Source organism: Lynx canadensis, chromosome X (genome assembly GCF_007474595.2).
Source record: "Lynx canadensis isolate LIC74 chromosome X, mLynCan4.pri.v2, whole genome shotgun sequence".
Taxonomy (NCBI): Eukaryota; Metazoa; Chordata; class Mammalia; order Carnivora; family Felidae; genus Lynx; species Lynx canadensis.
The window spans coordinates 12,656,430-12,673,647 of NC_044321.2; the positions used below are offsets into that span (position 1 = coordinate 12,656,430).

The following is a 17,218-nucleotide window of genomic DNA, read 5'->3' on the forward strand; positions in this document are numbered from 1 at the left end:
ATCCCCACTACAGAGCTGTCCTTTCTTGGAACTGAGCCAGCCATATAGCATAAAAAAAATAAAAAAGGATCAATAAGTAACGAATATCGGTGGTGATAAAGCTTTAGATGTAAAAGTACCACATAAGGATAAATACAGCCCTGATTAACCTTTACCGACGTTTCCGCAGCCCACGATAAAAGTGTAATGGGTTCAAGACTGGGTTCATGCGTCCCAGATGCCTTAACAACAGAGTCTAGGGAAGTTATGGTCTCTTATCAAAGATGAAATTCCAGCATACGCGGTAGTACACACTGACTGACCCAACAGAGCCCTGGTTAGGTCAGTTTCCCTCATGTCCCTTGCCTTTGGACATTTCATTTGGGGACGCTGAAGGAGCCTACTCTCCCAAGCCAGCTGTTTCCAGTCTCTCAGGCAACACACAGTGATTTTTCTCAGACTTTCTACTATATTCCGCAAGTATTCTTTACAAGGATTTCCCCAACCCATTCCCTTCCTCCTGTCCATTAGTTTTTCCTGATCATTTTTTTTTTCAAGCCTGCTTCTGATTTCGATTCTTGATGACTCATGTTCAAGTTGTGCACAAAGTACGAACAAAGTGATGTTCAAATCTATACTCTTCTGCACGTGGCACTCAGGTCCCACCTCACTCGGGAACCCAGTCTGGCTAAGCTCTCCCAAAGCGTCCTAACCTGTGGTTTCTACCTTGGATGGACAGGTCCATTGCTGATGGCTCCTCTGCTCCCCTCCCCACGACTGCTCTACACCTATATCACCTCTTCATCACTTTTCCTAAAATGCCTTGCCCCCCCCATTCCACATGGGCCCATGCTTTCGGGGCACCCTCCAGTTCTCCTTACTGACCCATGATTAACGCCATGTTATTATGCTAACCCTACCAAATAAATAATACGTGGCAAAAGAGACTTTGCAGACATGCGTATATTAAACCTCTTGAGACGGCAAGGCTGTCCCAGATTATCTGGGTGGGCCCGATGTAACAACAGGGTTTTTATAAAAGAGAGGCAGGAGGGTCAGAATCAGAGAAGGAGATAGATGACAGTGGCGGTCAGAGAGGAGAGAGAGAGAGAGAGAGAGACTGGAAGATGCTACATTGCCGGCGTTGAAGATGGAAGAAGGCACCATGAGCAGGCAACCTCTAGAAGCTGGAAAGGCAAAGAAACAGATCCTCCCCTAGAGTTTCCAGAAGGAATGGCAGCCCTGCCTGCCTACCCACTTTATACTTCTCCAGAACTGTAAGAAAACAACCTGTGGGGCTTTTGGGGGGGGGGGTGTTTTTTTTTAATTGTGTTGTTTTAAGCCACTAAGTTTGCGGTAATTTGTTACAGAAGCCATAGGATACTAATACGGTCCTTCGTTGTATACAACCTTAGCCTCCTCCATCATTTCCTTACCTGCCTCCTCTCATAGGCTAAAGGGTGGGCTCATCAAGCACAAGGACTGGAGCTTCTTCTCTGTCTCCAGCAGAGTCCAACACAGTGTCAGATTCCAACTGATGGCTCCACAGTGAAATCTCCCTGGATTTCTATCAGAAACGAGCAGAGCAGACGAAGGGGCTAGTGGGCAGCCTAAGAGCAACGGAAGGGTCTCGGTCCTGAGCCGCAGATGGATGTTTTCAGCATAGGGGAGGGGAGGAACAGTGCCCCGCTCTGAAGCAGGGCACCCCTGAGCCCAAGCACACCTCTTACCCAATGCAGGACTGTTACATTGTCCTGTCTGTCTCCCCAGCCTGCCTCATCACCAGCAGCGGGACGATGGAATTCACCAGGGTGAAGGCACGGAGCAGTCCCATAAATACGTTTATATTTTCCAGTGTTTTCAACTCATTTTCCACCAGTAAAAGAAGGCCTGTGTTACTTCCATCAGAAAGAAAACATTCTTATACCTTCAGGTGTGAACATAACACATAAGTCCTGCCTCTGGGCCTCACGCTAACGTTGACCAGCTCTCCTCACAGAAGCCCTCCTCCTGAGGGGGGCAGGCAGCACGGCGGCTGAGGGGGCAGCCTCGGCCTGGGCCGGAATCCCAGCTCTAGTACTGCCCAGTGCTGCGACCTTTAGCTGGTCCTTGAACGTCTCTGGAGACTGCAGGTAACAGTGGTATCCAGTTCACGGGGGTGCTGTGAGGATTGATCAAGGTAAAGGGCCAGGGTCGGCCAAGGGCAGCACTCAGCCACAGGAAGGACCAGCCCTCGCTAAGCGTGGGCTATGTGATCAGGAGGCCTCTGTGACCTCAGCACAGGCAGGCCCCAAACCGGGGAGACGCAGGGCCCAGGCAAAGGTCGGAAGTGGAAAAGAACGTGAACTCTGCGGCAGTGCACCAAGTAGGCTGGCGAGGCAAAGCTGTGCTTTGCTGGTCAGACTCTTTTCAAACCCTCAGGATCAAAGACAACACGAACCCAGGATAGCACTGCCTGCCCATTTTGTTTTGCAGGGCCCGACACTGACTCTCCTCCCAGAGGTGCTTTTCGAGGCACTACCTGCTGTGGGCTTCGAGTCGAATAACACAGCTAAGGAAGCTTATGGTACAGGGGCTTTTAAAATAAGTTACTCTTGGCATCCCTAGGAAACATTTAAGTCTGTCCAAAGATCAAGCAATTGAATGGTGAGGTGATAAATAACCTTTGCCTCTCCATTTTTCCATTACCAATCTTGTGCCTTGTCATTTTTTCCCCTTCTCTAGTTTCAAAATGCACTCTTTTGAACACACCCTGTGTTTATCGCCCGTCTCCATGTATTTTTAGTTAATGTTTCATGAGAATATCTAGTGGCGGATTTCATGTTTCTCACTGCGGGTTTATCCTCACACTTGAGAACACAGGTAAAGAGAAACATAAGAGACGAGAGATGGGCCTGGCAGAGCGGAACAAGTGAACATTTCAGACCTATGGGTTGTTTTTCAAGTTCTGTTAGTGTTTACTACAAGCATAAGTTCTGACAACAAACAGCATTGGGCCTCGCTTATTATTTTTTTAAAGATTTTATTTTTAAGTAATCTCCACACCCAACGTGGGGCTCAAACCCATAACCCTGAGATCAAGAGTTGCATGCTCTACCGACTGAGCCAGCCAGGCATCCCAGCATTGGGCCTCTGTTAATCAGAAATCCTCCCTTGAAACTATAGATGCGTAGCCTGAAAGACTGTTAACCAACACTGTTCCAAATGTCTCTCTTAGGGTTAATTTCATATGCACACACCCTATATATACAACATATGCCATGTGCTATACATAACATATATCTGTCATACAATATGCAGTTATTAAAATTATATAGTTGTACATCATATAGTTATTAAAATCATTTCTTTGATATGGACTCAAGAAATATGACAATCACCATGTTGATTTTAGCTCACAGGCGGTAATTTAAGAAAACCGATGATTTAAGATGTTTTTACCACATTTGGAGAGATTTGAATTTGGCCTGTGATAATGGCATTGTGGTTGTGTAGAAGAATCTCCTTGTCCTTACGAGACAAGATTGCTGAAGTATTTAGAGGAGAAATCGGTCTGCAACTGATTCTCAAATGAATCTGGGCAAAAGGTAGGTTGGGTGTTCACTGACCACTCTTGCAACTTTTCTGTAGATTTGAAATTTTTTTTTAAGTTATTGGAAGAAAAAGATATTTTTTTTTGCTGTGATTGTTCAACAAAAGCTGACTTCCTCCCAAGTAAAACAGAGCATAAGCATAAAAACACTAGAAATTCTCTAAAATCTTCATTAAAATGCATTGCCAAAATCAGAATATTTTTGCATAAAATCTTACAACTGAAACCAAAATGCTTATCTTTACTCCAAGAAGTGAGTTCATATATATTCAATACCAGTGGGTACCAAAGTCAAAGAATCTGTAATAAAAGCAAGAATAACATCTACAAGGACAGTGAAGGCACATGGAGTGATAAATGCTCAGGACTGCTGGGAAGTTCTTAAGAAACTATAAGATTTCACATTTGTTCTCCAAGGTAAATAAGGCCCTAGAAGTTTAGAACTGAAAAGTGTCAGAGAAAAATACAGTCCAATAGCTCAATGCTCAATTTATATATGATATAATGAAGGGTCAGAGAAAATTATACAAGCGTGGAAGTGTGCAAGTATTTAAAACCTGATGAGGACTCTTAAAGTCAATCTGAAAAAGTCTGTATTGCGAGTTACAATCAGTATTAGATTAATGCCCTTTGGAAACGTCCTTGTTCTTTCATAGAACTCTTTCCAGTAGAAATAAATTTAGTCTCCAATTTTAAATCCTGGCAGTTCCACAAGTTTGAAGTATTTCCAACTGAATAAAAGTAAGTCAAGTATTTTCACAAGTTTTTAGAATGATTAACAAAATATATTGGGGGAAAAATAGTTATACACCTGAAACTAATGTAAAATTGCGTGTCAACTGTGCTTCGATTAAAAAAAAAACTTTGTATATATGGTAAGGAAAGGAGTAATGAGAAAAAAAAGCAGATACGAGACCAATAAATAATAGAAGAGTTGAAAAATGATCATGCGACTTGGTAACCTTGCTTTGCCAAATAAAACCACAAATTATTGTGTATCTTCTCCTTGTTTCTGAAGTCTGCTTCTCAGTGATACTTCTGTCCATTCATTCATTCAGTTGTTCAAGTATTTAAGGACCTAATCTGTACAAAACACCACAGGGACTTCCACAGCAACGCTGCAATTTCTTAGACTATATAGTATTGACCACCCACGATAGCATTTTTTTCTGCATATGAAGAAAGTTACTTTTTCGAGCCTAAATATGCAGCCAAATTGAAAAATAATACAACTCTCCATAGTTAAGCTTTCCAAAATGTGAACACTCAGCAAATACAGTAATGCCACATTGGAGGGAAAATACAATGTAAGGGGGGGGAAAAATCCAAGTTTACTCTTGGGACTCTGAACCATGAAGCAACTGTTAAGGTGGCCATTTATTGGATCTTGCCCTTAATTTTATGAGGTTCATGCAGTCTCAAGCTTGGGTTTCAAAAACCATTAATAATTACCCTTAAATGGCAAACAAAAGGAAAATTTCATAATCAGGGTGGTGAGTCCGTAAAGACTATAAAAGTCACGATCCTGCTCAACTCTTCGCACTCCTATTTGATTCTTCTAGCTGCCTTGCTGCTGGGCAACCAGGTAAGTGTGATTTTAGTACTTCCTGGAGCTCTTTCTGCTTCTTTTCAGAATGGTTGTCAAAGATACAGGTCAGGAGAGAAAGTGGGTTTGTGCCATCTAAAGATATTACCAGTAACTTAGAGGCTAAAAGCTGTGGTCAGGTTTCTTCAAGACCACAGCCTACAGAGCACAGACCAGGTACATAAAATGTGGAGAATGTCACAACTACTAATCAAAGTGTAAGGCTCCAGGGACTATCTTGTAACAGATGTACTCTAAGAATACACACTGAACATACTAAGATGATTATTTTTACTACACCAAGGAAAGAGCCCAAAGGCACTGAAGTGTTGGCAATCATCGGTATAAAACTCCAGCTCAGCTTTCTGGTGAGCTCATTCCTTTCCCGATTTACAGGACACCAAAATGAGTGCAAAAAAGTCTCCTGAAGAACTGAAGAGCATTTTTGCAAAATACGCAGCCAAAGAAGGTGATCCAGACCAGCTGTCGAAGGAGGAGTTGAAGCTATTGATTCAGACTGAATTCCCCAGTTTGCTGAAAGTGAGTGCACAACCACAGAGCCGACGAACGGGGACTCTGATGGTGACAAGGGAGGACAGGGGAGGGGAGAGGCTGAGGAATGCAATACCCATCCGAGCTGGGTCTAGGCCAGAGCACACAGCAGACAAGGTGCGGGCATCTGTTGAGCAAGGACACTTGAACGTGTTTCCCTCCCTGATGGCAGACCACATTTCAGAAGGCAAGTACCTGGAAAGCAGGTTCCAAGCCTTCTACGCCCCACAGCCTGGCACAGAACTCTCCATGACCAGCCAGAGTAAAAGGAAGCAATGATGGAATTTTCATGAAGTTAGACCTACAGGACCCACATGTCACCCTGGGTTCAGCACCTCTGTGCCAGGCTTCAGGAAAACAAAGAGGTCTGCAAAAACATCATTGGTTGGCCTTGGACGTGCTTCATTGTTATAGGTAGGATCTGTCAAGAAGACCAATGCTTATTTGGCAATCTGAAAAGAAAACCCACTTTGCGCTGACAAATTGCCATCTGGCGACACCCATTTATATTTCAAAAGCATTTAAATTTGTGTTAATTTGTGTTAAGCACCTAAATCTGTGTTAATGAGGCAGCCATGCATTGCTAAACAACTTCCAGGAAGGGATTAAATCTCTTTAGCCCTACAGTTTCTTGTCAAAACTGTTGCAGAGTTGTCAAAATCAAAGTGCATCTTGGGGCAATAAAGAAGAGAGGCAGGCTGATTCTCATTGCTCCAAAATGCTTTCTTTCCTTCGCAACTAAAAGGGATCTTCAAAATGGAAGCACAACTGTTTCATGTGACTTGGTTACTATTTAGCTGTAACTTCAGAAGAAACCATTTGCTGCCCAGATTTTTGTCCCTTCTGCCAGTATGACGTGTGAGAAGGTTCTCACTGTAGTTGCGGAGGTTTCTGTTTTTAGTACTAAAGAGTGGCTGAATTCAATGACCTTATAATCCAATCTTGCCTCATTTTCTTACAGTTAAAATATAAAGTAACTTTCAGAAACAGTTAAAAGTGTTAGCAGAAAAGGGGATTTTTTTTGAACTTTCTGGATTTTTATTTTATTTATTTATTTTTAAGTAGGCTCTACGCCCAACGCAGGCCTTGAATTCACAACCCTGAGATCCAGAGTCAGATGCTCTACCAAGTCAGCCAGGTGCCCCAGTAAAGGAGACTTTTTAATTAAAAATTAAAACAGGGGCGCTTGGGTGGCTCAGCTGGTTAAGCGTCCGACTTCAGCTCAGGCCATGATCTCATGGTTCATGGGTTCGAGCCCCATGTCGGGCCCCGTGCTGACAGCTCAGAGCCTGGAAGCTGCTTCAGATTCTCTGTCTTCCTCTTTCTCCAACTCCCCTTCTCAAGATCTCTCTCTCTCAAAAATAAAAATAAACCTTAAAAAAATAAAACAAAGGTCTTTGAGAAAGATTAAAATCCTTTTTCTAATGTTTATTTATTTTTGAGAGAGAGAGAGAGAGAGCGGGGGAGGAGCAGAGAGAAAGGGAGACATAGAATCTGAAGCAGGCTCCAGGCTCCTAGCTGTCAGCAACGAGCCCAATGCCCACCTTGAACTCACGAACCCGGAGATTATGAACTTCGAAATCATGGCGTGAGCTGAAGGCAGATGTTCAACTGACTGAGCCACACAGGCGCCCTGAGAAAGACTAAATTCTAAAAAACACTCTGAAGTTTTTCCAAAAGGAAGAAAAATTGTAATAGGAAGGAATAATAATAAAAGAAAAATAATAATCAGGAAAGCCTAGGCAACCTACTCAAATAAGTGGTTTTAAAAGTTAAGACTGAGGAGGGAGATGCCCAGGTGGCTCAGTCGGTTGAGTGTCCACCTTCAGCTCAGGTCATGATCTCACGGTTTGCGAGTTCAAGCCCTGTGTCAGGCTCTCTGCTGTCAGCACAGAGACTGTTTTGGGTTCTCTGTCCCCCTCTCTGCTTCTGCCCCACTCGCTCACTCTCTCTCTCTCAAAAATGAATAAACATTTATAAAAAAATAAAAGGTAAGAGCAGGGGATTTTTCTATATTTTCCTATGGTTTATGTTTTTACTACAAAAAGCACATGACTTACAGTTTTGATAAAGGTAGGAATCTGCTTACCAAGTCATGTACCTGATTATATTTTCATAACGATTACTAAGGTTTTCCAAGCTACAGTCTTTCCATCATCACCTTGCATGGTTTAGAATCTAGTAAATGCCTCAGGAAAAGTGTTTGGTATTTATACAACAAATGCTGAGTAACTAACTTAGTTTAGTCTTCTGATGGCAGCAAAGTACCAAATGTCTACAGGAATCTTAGGGGTTAAAACATATTTTGATGTGGTGATCAGTTGTACAACAATGTCAACATACTTAAGAGTAGTGAACTGTTCACTTAAAAATAGTTAAGATAGGGGGGCGGCTGGGTGGCTCAGTCAGTTAAGCATCTGACTTCAGCTCAAGTCACGATCTCACAGTTCATGGGTTCAAGCCCTGCATCGGGTTCTCTGCTGACAGCTTGGAGCCTGGAGCCTGCTTCCGATTCTGTGTCTCCCTCTCTCTCTGCCCCTCCCCTGCTCACATTCGGTCTCTCTCTCTCTAAAATAAATAAACATTTAAAAATTAAAAAAAAAAAAAAAAAAGTTAAGATAGGGGTGCCTGGGTGGCTTAGTTGGTTAAGAGTCCAATTCTTGATTTCAGCTCAGGTCATGATCTCACGGTCCGTGAGTTCAAGCACCACGTCAGGCTCTGTGCTGACATCTCAGAACCAGAACCTGGAGCCTGCTCTGGATTCTGTGTCTCCCTCTCTTTTTCTCTGCTCCTACCCTGCTGGTGCTCTCTCTCTCAAAAATAAATAAACATTAAAAAAAATAGTTAAGATGGTAAATGTTGTGTGTTTCTTACCACAATTTAAAAAAAATTGAGGGGGCGGGGGTCGCCTGGGTGGCTGAGTCGGTTAAGCGCCTGACTTTGGTTCAGGTCACGATCTCACAATTCATGAGTCCAAGGCCCACGTCGGGCTCTCTGCTGTCAGCACAGAGCCCACTTCAGATCTTCTGTCCCTCTCTCTCTCTCTGCCTCTTCCCTGTGTGCATCCACCCATTCTCTCTCTTTCTCTCTCTCTCCCTCTAAAATAAACATAAAAAAATTTTTTTGAAGCTGATTTATAAACTAAACTGTTATTTCAATGAGTTTCCTCGGTACTATTTTGCCACAGATAAACTCCTACCTGAAAGGCAGAAATATAATGGCCTTAAGATTTGAGTTTTAGGGCAGAGACAAAAATTAAGTCTGCATAAGACACTTCAGAGTCAGGGGGCACCAGGGTGGCTCAGTCGGTTGAGCTTCTGCCTTCAGCCCAGGTCATGATCTCACAGTTTGTGGGCTTGAGCCCCGCATCGGGTTCTGTGCTGACAGCTCAGAGCCTGGAACCTGCTTTGGATTCTGTGTCTCCCTCTCTCTGCCCCTCCCCCACTCACACTCTGTCTCTCTCTCTTTCAAAAATAAACGAATATTTTTAAAACATTAAAAAAAAAAGAAGACACTACAGAGCCAGTAGTCAAAAAGGAGTCAGGCTTAACGTGATCTCTTGTAACATCTCAAGCAGTGGTTCTCCAAGCGTGATGGGTCCTGGACCAGCAGCATCGATATCACCTGGGAGCCTGTTGGAAATACAGATTCTCAGGCCCCACCCCAGGCCTAGTGAATCAGAAATTCTGGGAGTGGGAACTTATCCATCTGTGTTTACTAAGGTCAGCAAGCCCATCTGGCGACTCTGATGCACGCCAAAGTGTGAGAACCACTGCTCCAGTCATCCTGCACAGCGTAGAGGTGGGCCGCAGCCCAGGGCTTGGGAAAAACTGGTGTGATTCGTAGTTAAGGGGTTAAGCTCTAGGGTCGATGTTTGAGCCTCAAGCCCTCTCTTTACTTACAAGCTGTAGAACAAGTCAGCAACTGTCTCAGAGTGCCAGTTTCCTCATCTGTAAAGTGGATCTCCTCCAGGGGGCGGTTGGGGAGCACTTAACAAGCTACAGAAAGACTGTGCTGCCTAGGTTATATGCTGGCCCAGCCCTGGGAGCCAGACACAGAACTAGCTCCCAGGAAAACTTGGGGCACGAACCCTCCAGTGTTTGTGGGCCGTGGGCTCCTTGGCAGTCCAGTGAAGCCGCAGATTCCTTCTCAAAGGAATGTTTTTAGAGGCATAAAGAAAAATAGATCGCACAGAAAACCAATTACAGTTGATCCTTGTACAACATGGGTACAAACTGCGAGGATTTTTTACAGTACAGTACTATAAATGTATTTTTTCTCCCTTGTGACTTCCTTAATAACACTTTTCTTTTTTCTAGCTTCCTGTATTGTAAGATACAGTATTTAATACATGTAACATACAAAATATGTGTTAATCAACTGTATATGTTATCAGTAAGGATTCCAGTCAACAGTAGGCTATTAGTAATTCAGTCTTGCAGGGAGGTAAAAGTTATCCTCAGATTTTCGACTGTGTGGGGGGTTGGTGCCCCAACCCCTGCATTGTTCAAGGGTCAACTGTATATTAAAATGCACATTATCAATATTAAAATAATAAATGTGTGATATAGGAAAAAAAATAAAAAGATAGCCAGTTCAGTGACAGGGAGCATGACTGCAGCTAAAGTTGGTCTTTCCACCTCCAACCATGTAATTGAAACTTTAGCTGCCTTCCTGGGACACAGACCCAGTGTCTCTCATTTCAGAAAATGTGTAGCAGTAACTGATTTATTTTCTCTCCTCTCCCTATCCCATCCTTCTTGTCTAAAACCAGGGCCCCAGCACCCTAGATGACCTGTTTCAAGAACTGGACAAGAATGGAGATGGAGAAGTTAGTTTTGAAGAATTCCAGGTGTTAGTCAAGAAGATATCCCAGTGAAGGAAAAAAAACAAGACAATGTATCATTCCAAAAGAAGAGCGCCTGGGATGTGGCCCTATTCTATATGGAATCACTAATGTCTCTGGTTAATTCTTTGCAATTATAACGGTTTGGCTGTGAAGGCCAATTACTGTTAATAAAGAAATTCTTAGACATGTCTCTCCTTGTCAAGTACTGACCCCCATGGCTTAATAGATTTGAAATAACCTTAGTCTAATGCATATAATTATATAGATTTTTTTTTAAAGGCTGAGAAGAGTTCCACGATCAAACATGGCATCGGAGGCTTGGAAGGAACTCTGACGTGCCAAACCAGGGCCCTTACTCCAGTCTTCCACCAGAATAACCCTTTTCCTGCTCTCCCTCCCCAGCCACTCAGGGTTCACATCATTTCCAGTTCCAGCCCCTATTTCACTCTAGTCAATAGCTGGTGAGGAGCAGACTTCAAAACACACATACTTGTCTTAAAGTCACCTCTGGCGCTTGCTGTGGTTTTTGAATCAATGACCCTCTCCGGGAGCAGAAGCATTACAGGACCAAGAGTCAGTTCTGCTCCATCACCGAGGGGGCGGCCTTGGTTCTGGTATGTAATGTGTAAAATAAAAGGCACAGGAAGACAGAGGGCCCTCCCAGCTCTGGCATCCCGTGCTGCCGGGACTCTCAGGATCTGAGAAACAGCTGGGGGGAAGGCGGTGGAGGTGGTTGGGGGAGGGGGGAGAGTGTTGCTGGGGAATTTAACCAAAGAAAAGAAAAATGACTTCTAACCCTACCAAGAAACAAGGCAGATTTTTATACACAGTGAGGAAATGTTTAAATACAATTTGTATCATTCTAATTCAATGCAAGAGCACTCTCATTGCACCAAAAACTTCAAACATTTCTAACGACCCTTTATATTCCACTGCAGGGATACCCCATAATAGTCTCACCTATTTCCCCATTGTGGGACACTTCGACTGTTGCCATTTCTGATTCTTCTAAACAATGCTATACTAATGAGTAACTGTTCATACCTCTGTCAACACACCATATTTCCCTCCTTAGGAGAATTTCTGAGAAGTAAATGTCTGAGTCACAGCGTATGAATATTTTTATGGTTTGTGAAATAGACCACTTAATTGATTTTCCAAAAGGTTGTATTGATTCGGAAATCTACAAACAGGTAGGAGAATGCCAGCTTCAATCTCCAGACAGCATTAGTTGGTCTCATTTTAACAACTTCATTAGTCACCATAGTGCACATCTTCTACTCATTTCTAGTTTTCATAGGGATCCCCATTGACTTTACTGCTGGATATGGGTTTGTAAAAGAGAAGTCCCCTTCTCAGGACGCCTGGGTGGCTCAGTAGGTTAAGCATCTGACTCTTGATCTCAGCTCAGCTCTTGCTTGATCTCAGGATTGTGAGTTCAAGCCCCACATTGGGCTCTGTGCTGGGCATGAAGCCTACTTAAAAAAAAAAAAAAGTCCCCTTCTCTTCCTAGTTTGTTAAGAGATTGTGAGCAGGAAGGTTTGGGTTCTATAGATTGCCTACCGAGCATCTATGGAGACATGGGGGTTCTCTGTTTTGTCTGATCAATATAATACATTAACCAATTCAACCCCCAGGTTAAACACGCTCAATTATTCTGTAATACTGTTAAATTGGGCACTCTCGTATTTTATTTCAGATTTTCACATCTTTATTAATAGCCAACATTAGTCTATAGTTCGGGGTTTTATTTTTTGTTAGCGGTGCTTTGTTGACTTCTAATATCAAGGTCATGCCAGCTTCCCATTTTAGCCTGAATTCTGGCTCTCAATCTGTCCCTCACAGAATAAATGTATGTAATCTCTTTCAACTCCAACATATATAAAGCAACTACTACGCACAGGACATTACACAAGATGCCAGAGAAATAAACTTCTAGCCCTCTGAGATCCTAAGTCCGTAAGTCTGGGATCAGGTCAAGGAAAGGCTTAATCGAGAAAGTAGCATTTCCAGCTGGAATTTGCAGGAAGAGCCTTGAGGGGAAGCTGCAGGGAAGGGGCAGCACTGGGCTTCAAAAAGAGAGAAAACACCCCAAGTAAACACATCATGTGCAAGTTCAAGGCAGTTTCAGAAACACACATACTACATTTTGGTGCAAAGCCAGCTACGAGGAATTAGAGGGCACGAGGGCTTTAGATCATGAGAGTCCTTGGTTGCCATGATAAACCAAGGTCAGAAGAAAGGGAGAGGAAGGGTGTAGGAGGCATAAAGTGATGTGAATGTGCTTTAGGAAGATGAGGTGGCAGCAACAAAGAGGTTGCAAGGGGTGGGGGAGTGTCAGCAGGGTGGAAGCTGGGGCTGGGCAGGAGGCCTCCAGGGCAGATGGGGCAAGCTGGGAAGGCCTCCCGGTGGCAATGCACAGGAAACGCAAGGTAGAGATACCTTCTCTACCTGGCTAAGATTTACTGACTTGGACAAATTATCGTCTGACAGTCTTCAAGAAGGGTGAAAAAGCATGAAGGGTTGTATGTAGCATGGATGTACATGTCTATTTCATTGGCTTCCTTGGCCCGGTTTCCAACAGTGAGCTCATCTCCCACCATCCAACAGGATTCACCTGAATTTCCTTTTTTTTTTTTTTTTTAATATTTATTTATTTTGGGGAGACAGAGAGACAAAGTGCAAGCAGGAGAGGGGCAGAGAGAGAGGGAGACACAGAATCGGAAGCAGGCTCCAGGACCTGAGCTGTCATCACAGAGCCCTATGCGGGGCTTGAACCCATGAAGCACGGATCATAACCTGGGCCAAAGTCAGACACCTAACCAATTGAGCCACCCAGGTGTCCCTGAATTTCCTCTTGAATCAACAGTACCAGCTTGTCAACCACAAAACATCAATCTTCACTAGACTGTAGGCTCTACCAGGGCAAGGATTTTTATCTGTTCTTTCACTGAGGTATCCCCAAGTCTAGCTCAGAGCCTGGCATGTGGGACAGGTTCAATAGCTATTTGTTGAATGAATGATTCCTGAGTATCCAGTCACTAAATCTCATTGATTCATTCCATAAAGCTGCTCTGCCAGCCAGACCTTTCTACTCTAACTCCTGCTCCAACCCAGCTCCTTGGATCGCAGACTGAGGCTGCCTTAACATTCAACCAGGTACTGTGTCTGGAGTCTTCTCTCCCCTCTCATATCTCTGTCTGTCTGTCTGTCTCTCTCTCTCTCAACAGTTGAATCTTTCTCAAGCACTCGTTCTATTGGAAAGCCTTCAGCTACAAGTACGGTATTTGCATACTATGTCAAAGTTGACAGGTATTATGTTACTGGTTCCCTATTGCCTTCAGTATTAATTTTGACACTGATACTCAAGGACCCCCACAAATCCACACCAATCTCCCCTATTTCCCACCACTTCCCTATGGGAGCCATATGCTTCAGCCAACCCACTCGGTATTTTATAGGCAAATCTTGGACATTCCGGCCTAGCCTAACCTTCCCCTCCTCTCTATAAAGTCTCCAAGCCTTTGACAACCATCTCTTCTTACTATAACCCACAGTATTTTTCCCCTGACTCTGAATTCTTAAGTATCTAAGGTCTACCTGTGCTGTGCAATACTGTAACAATTAGATCACGTGGCCACGGACATTTAAATCAATTAAAATTCAATGAAGTTTAAAGTTCAGTTCCTGGGCCACACTAGCAACATTTCAAGTGCTCCATAGCCCCACGTGGCTAGTGGCCATCTATCATATTGGATGGCACAAACCCAGAACATTCTACCATGGCAGAAAGTTCTAGTCGACAGCATTTGCTAGCATTAACGCACACACTGCCCGTATGTTTGGTTATCTGTTTTGCCAGTCTATGTCTTGAAGCCCCGGCTAAGCTTGCAATATACTATATTTGGGACTGCACTTCAGTGGACAAGCTCCAAATGCACAATGACTTTTTTTCTTTTTAATAATCTCTTTCCACTAGCATCCAGTTATTTCTACTGCAGAAAAATCTTTTAAGTGGTTGAAATACTTATTCCTAAAGCATTTCCCATTGAGCTCAACGTACAAAAGCTCTCAAACGCATTAGCTTTGAAGTACTCATTTAGCCAGTTATTGTTAAAATTATAGACTAACCTGGTGATTCACAAATGGGGGCTCATTCCAAGCACCCACACTGTCTCCTTTCAGGAAATAGGCCCGAGTATGGGGGAGGGTCGGGTGAAGAAGATGCCCTTGCCATTCATTGGACAGCAGCCATCATGCCTAGAAGAATTTTTCTTTCCCAATAGAAAGCAGTTTCTATGGCTAACAGCCTAATATCAACTCTGAACCTACTGCCCCCACAGAGACAGGATTAAATGACTATTAGGCTATCAGACTGGTCCATAAAGGGCTATTTTACCCACAGTATAGCTGTCTTCTTGACAGCTGCTTTGATGGCAAGAAAAGTTCGTTAGCCCAAACTAAGCTCCAAATGACTTCTGTAAGGCGATTTTGTTAGCTGGGAGACACTCACTCAGTGTTCTAAATGCCAAGCAGTCTTCGAAGTAATAAAAAGTGGCCTGAAAGGTTTCTCTCGGTGGCTGGCTGGATTTTTTTTTTTAATGTTTCTTAATTTGCTTTCCATGTAAAGTTGTTGAAAAATAACATGGAAGAAAAAAAAATATCTCGAACAGGGCTTCATCTAGAGGTAGGAAAATGTTATGCATTAATTATGCTTAATGTACAACACAAACGACCCTTCACCTGAATCGACTTTTAATTATGTGTAACTATTCCACAGATCCACTGTGTCAGATGTGAAATTCATTTTGACTTTGAAAATCCTTGGATCAAACAAGGGTAAAAGAAGTCCTATACATGATAACTAAAATTGAAATATATCAGACACCACAGTCGCAAACGTCCATTTGCATCTGCTTCAAATTTCTCCCGTTCCCTTACCAATACCATTGTCCAGGTGTACATGTGTTCACTGATACGTTCGAAGGTGGAACATGGATTTGTTTTCAGAATGTTACATCTTCTGTAAATTCAGGTTTGTTTTAGTTACTATTTTCAGAGTCCAGAAGAGAAATGCTAAAACGTAAGCATATCCACATACCTAAATATTGGAATGAGATCCTTCTTCCCATATATGTCAAAAACCAAAAATATTCTAAATATGAAAAGTACACAATGCCGTGAACTGGAGAGATCCGAAGCCAAATTCAAGGTCAAGGGTGTCAGCAAGCAGCCAAAAATCAGACTTGCTATAGAATCCTAAATATTCTGCAAATTCACATAGCCTTCGGGCTTACCTTGTGGATTAAGCAGAGAGATGACACAATAAAATAAATTTTATCCACTCTCTCCTGGTACTCTCAGAGTCTACCTTCGTTCTTAGAGAAAAATCTACTTCTCCTTTTATGTGTGTAACAGATACCTCCTCTTAAATATCTCTCCTGGGTGCCAGTGTCTCTACTAGGTAAGAGACATTTACATGCATAAGGGAAATCTCCATCTGTAAGGGTGTCTTCCACTCCACACCAGGAAGAGGACGACTAAATCTCCAGAAACTCATATGAATGGAGAAAGCATGGATTTAAATCTGCATAACAATCATGCTCTTGTTTACTGTGTTTTTCTGGGTAACCCCCCCATTACCGGCTTCCCACTCCCAACATCTGTCTTTAGCTGGAGAAGTTATTTAATATGATGGCTTGGGCCATTTGGGGGAGTTACTCAGTTTTTCTGGGTCTCTCCCATGTATACAGGAAGCATACATGTTCTGAAGCTTTCTTTGCTTTTGTCCTGTTAATCTTTTATTACAGGGAGGCCTCAGCCAAGAACCTAGAAGGGAGGAGTAAAAGTTATTTTTCCTCCTCCACACCTATGAAACAGATTTTAGCAGCAAATACACCCCAGAGGAGGCTCCTGGCTTCCAAATTATTTACTTTTTCAGCCAGAAGGGCCAGAATGACCATTACCCACTGTAAGTCATTGTTATTTGCTCAAGTTTAAGTGATTTCCCCAGGCTTCCTGGTGTCTGCCGCCTGGTGATTCTATTACCCTAGCCTTTTTCTTTAATAGGACTTCTCACCATCATCACAAATGCTGGCTCTTAAGGCTATTTTTCTCCAACAAACTGATTGCTGGCCATAAAGATGTTCAGTAGCAATTAGGTTTTATTGTTCCCATCTCACTTATGAGTATAGAAGCTATCAAAATGCAAAATGCACAGATCGTCAGACTTAGTAATTCTCCTTCTAGGAACTCATCCCATAGAAGTGTGCATGTGTGGTGCAAGGACGTATGTACACGGATCCTAATTTGCAATATGATTTAGGGTAGCAAAATAATGGACACAACCTAAATATTCATCAATATGAGACTGGTTAAATAAAAGACGCATATAGCAGGGCAAGCATGTGGAAGTTCCCTGTGCACTGATGTGGAGTGATCAGTACAAAAAGCAAGGGGGAACAGTGGCTCAAGCATGCTAGCCAATGGATTTGTTGAAAAGGAAGCACATAACCGTATACGTGTGTGGGTATATGGGGATATGCGCTCACACACACACTCACACACACACACACACACACACACACGGTGCAAAGAATAGTCGGCAAAGAATTAACCTTGCCAAAGCTATGTAATAGTGGCACCTACTGGTAAGATCACT

At 43.0% G+C, this 17,218-nt stretch overlaps 2 protein-coding genes across 4 annotated transcripts in view; one reads left to right on the top strand and one right to left on the bottom strand.

Annotated features, from left to right (window-relative positions):
* Positions 1 to 17,218, bottom strand: part of CTPS2 (CTP synthase 2) — a 101,547-nt gene that overhangs the window by 41,373 nt on the left and 42,956 nt on the right. The window lies entirely within an intron of this gene.
* Positions 5,562 to 10,587, top strand: S100G (S100 calcium binding protein G). Its single transcript, XM_030305535.1, has 2 exons — positions 5,562 to 5,696; positions 10,483 to 10,587. Exons 1-2 carry the CDS (start codon positions 5,562 to 5,564, stop codon positions 10,585 to 10,587), a joined length of 240 nt encoding a protein of 79 aa, XP_030161395.1.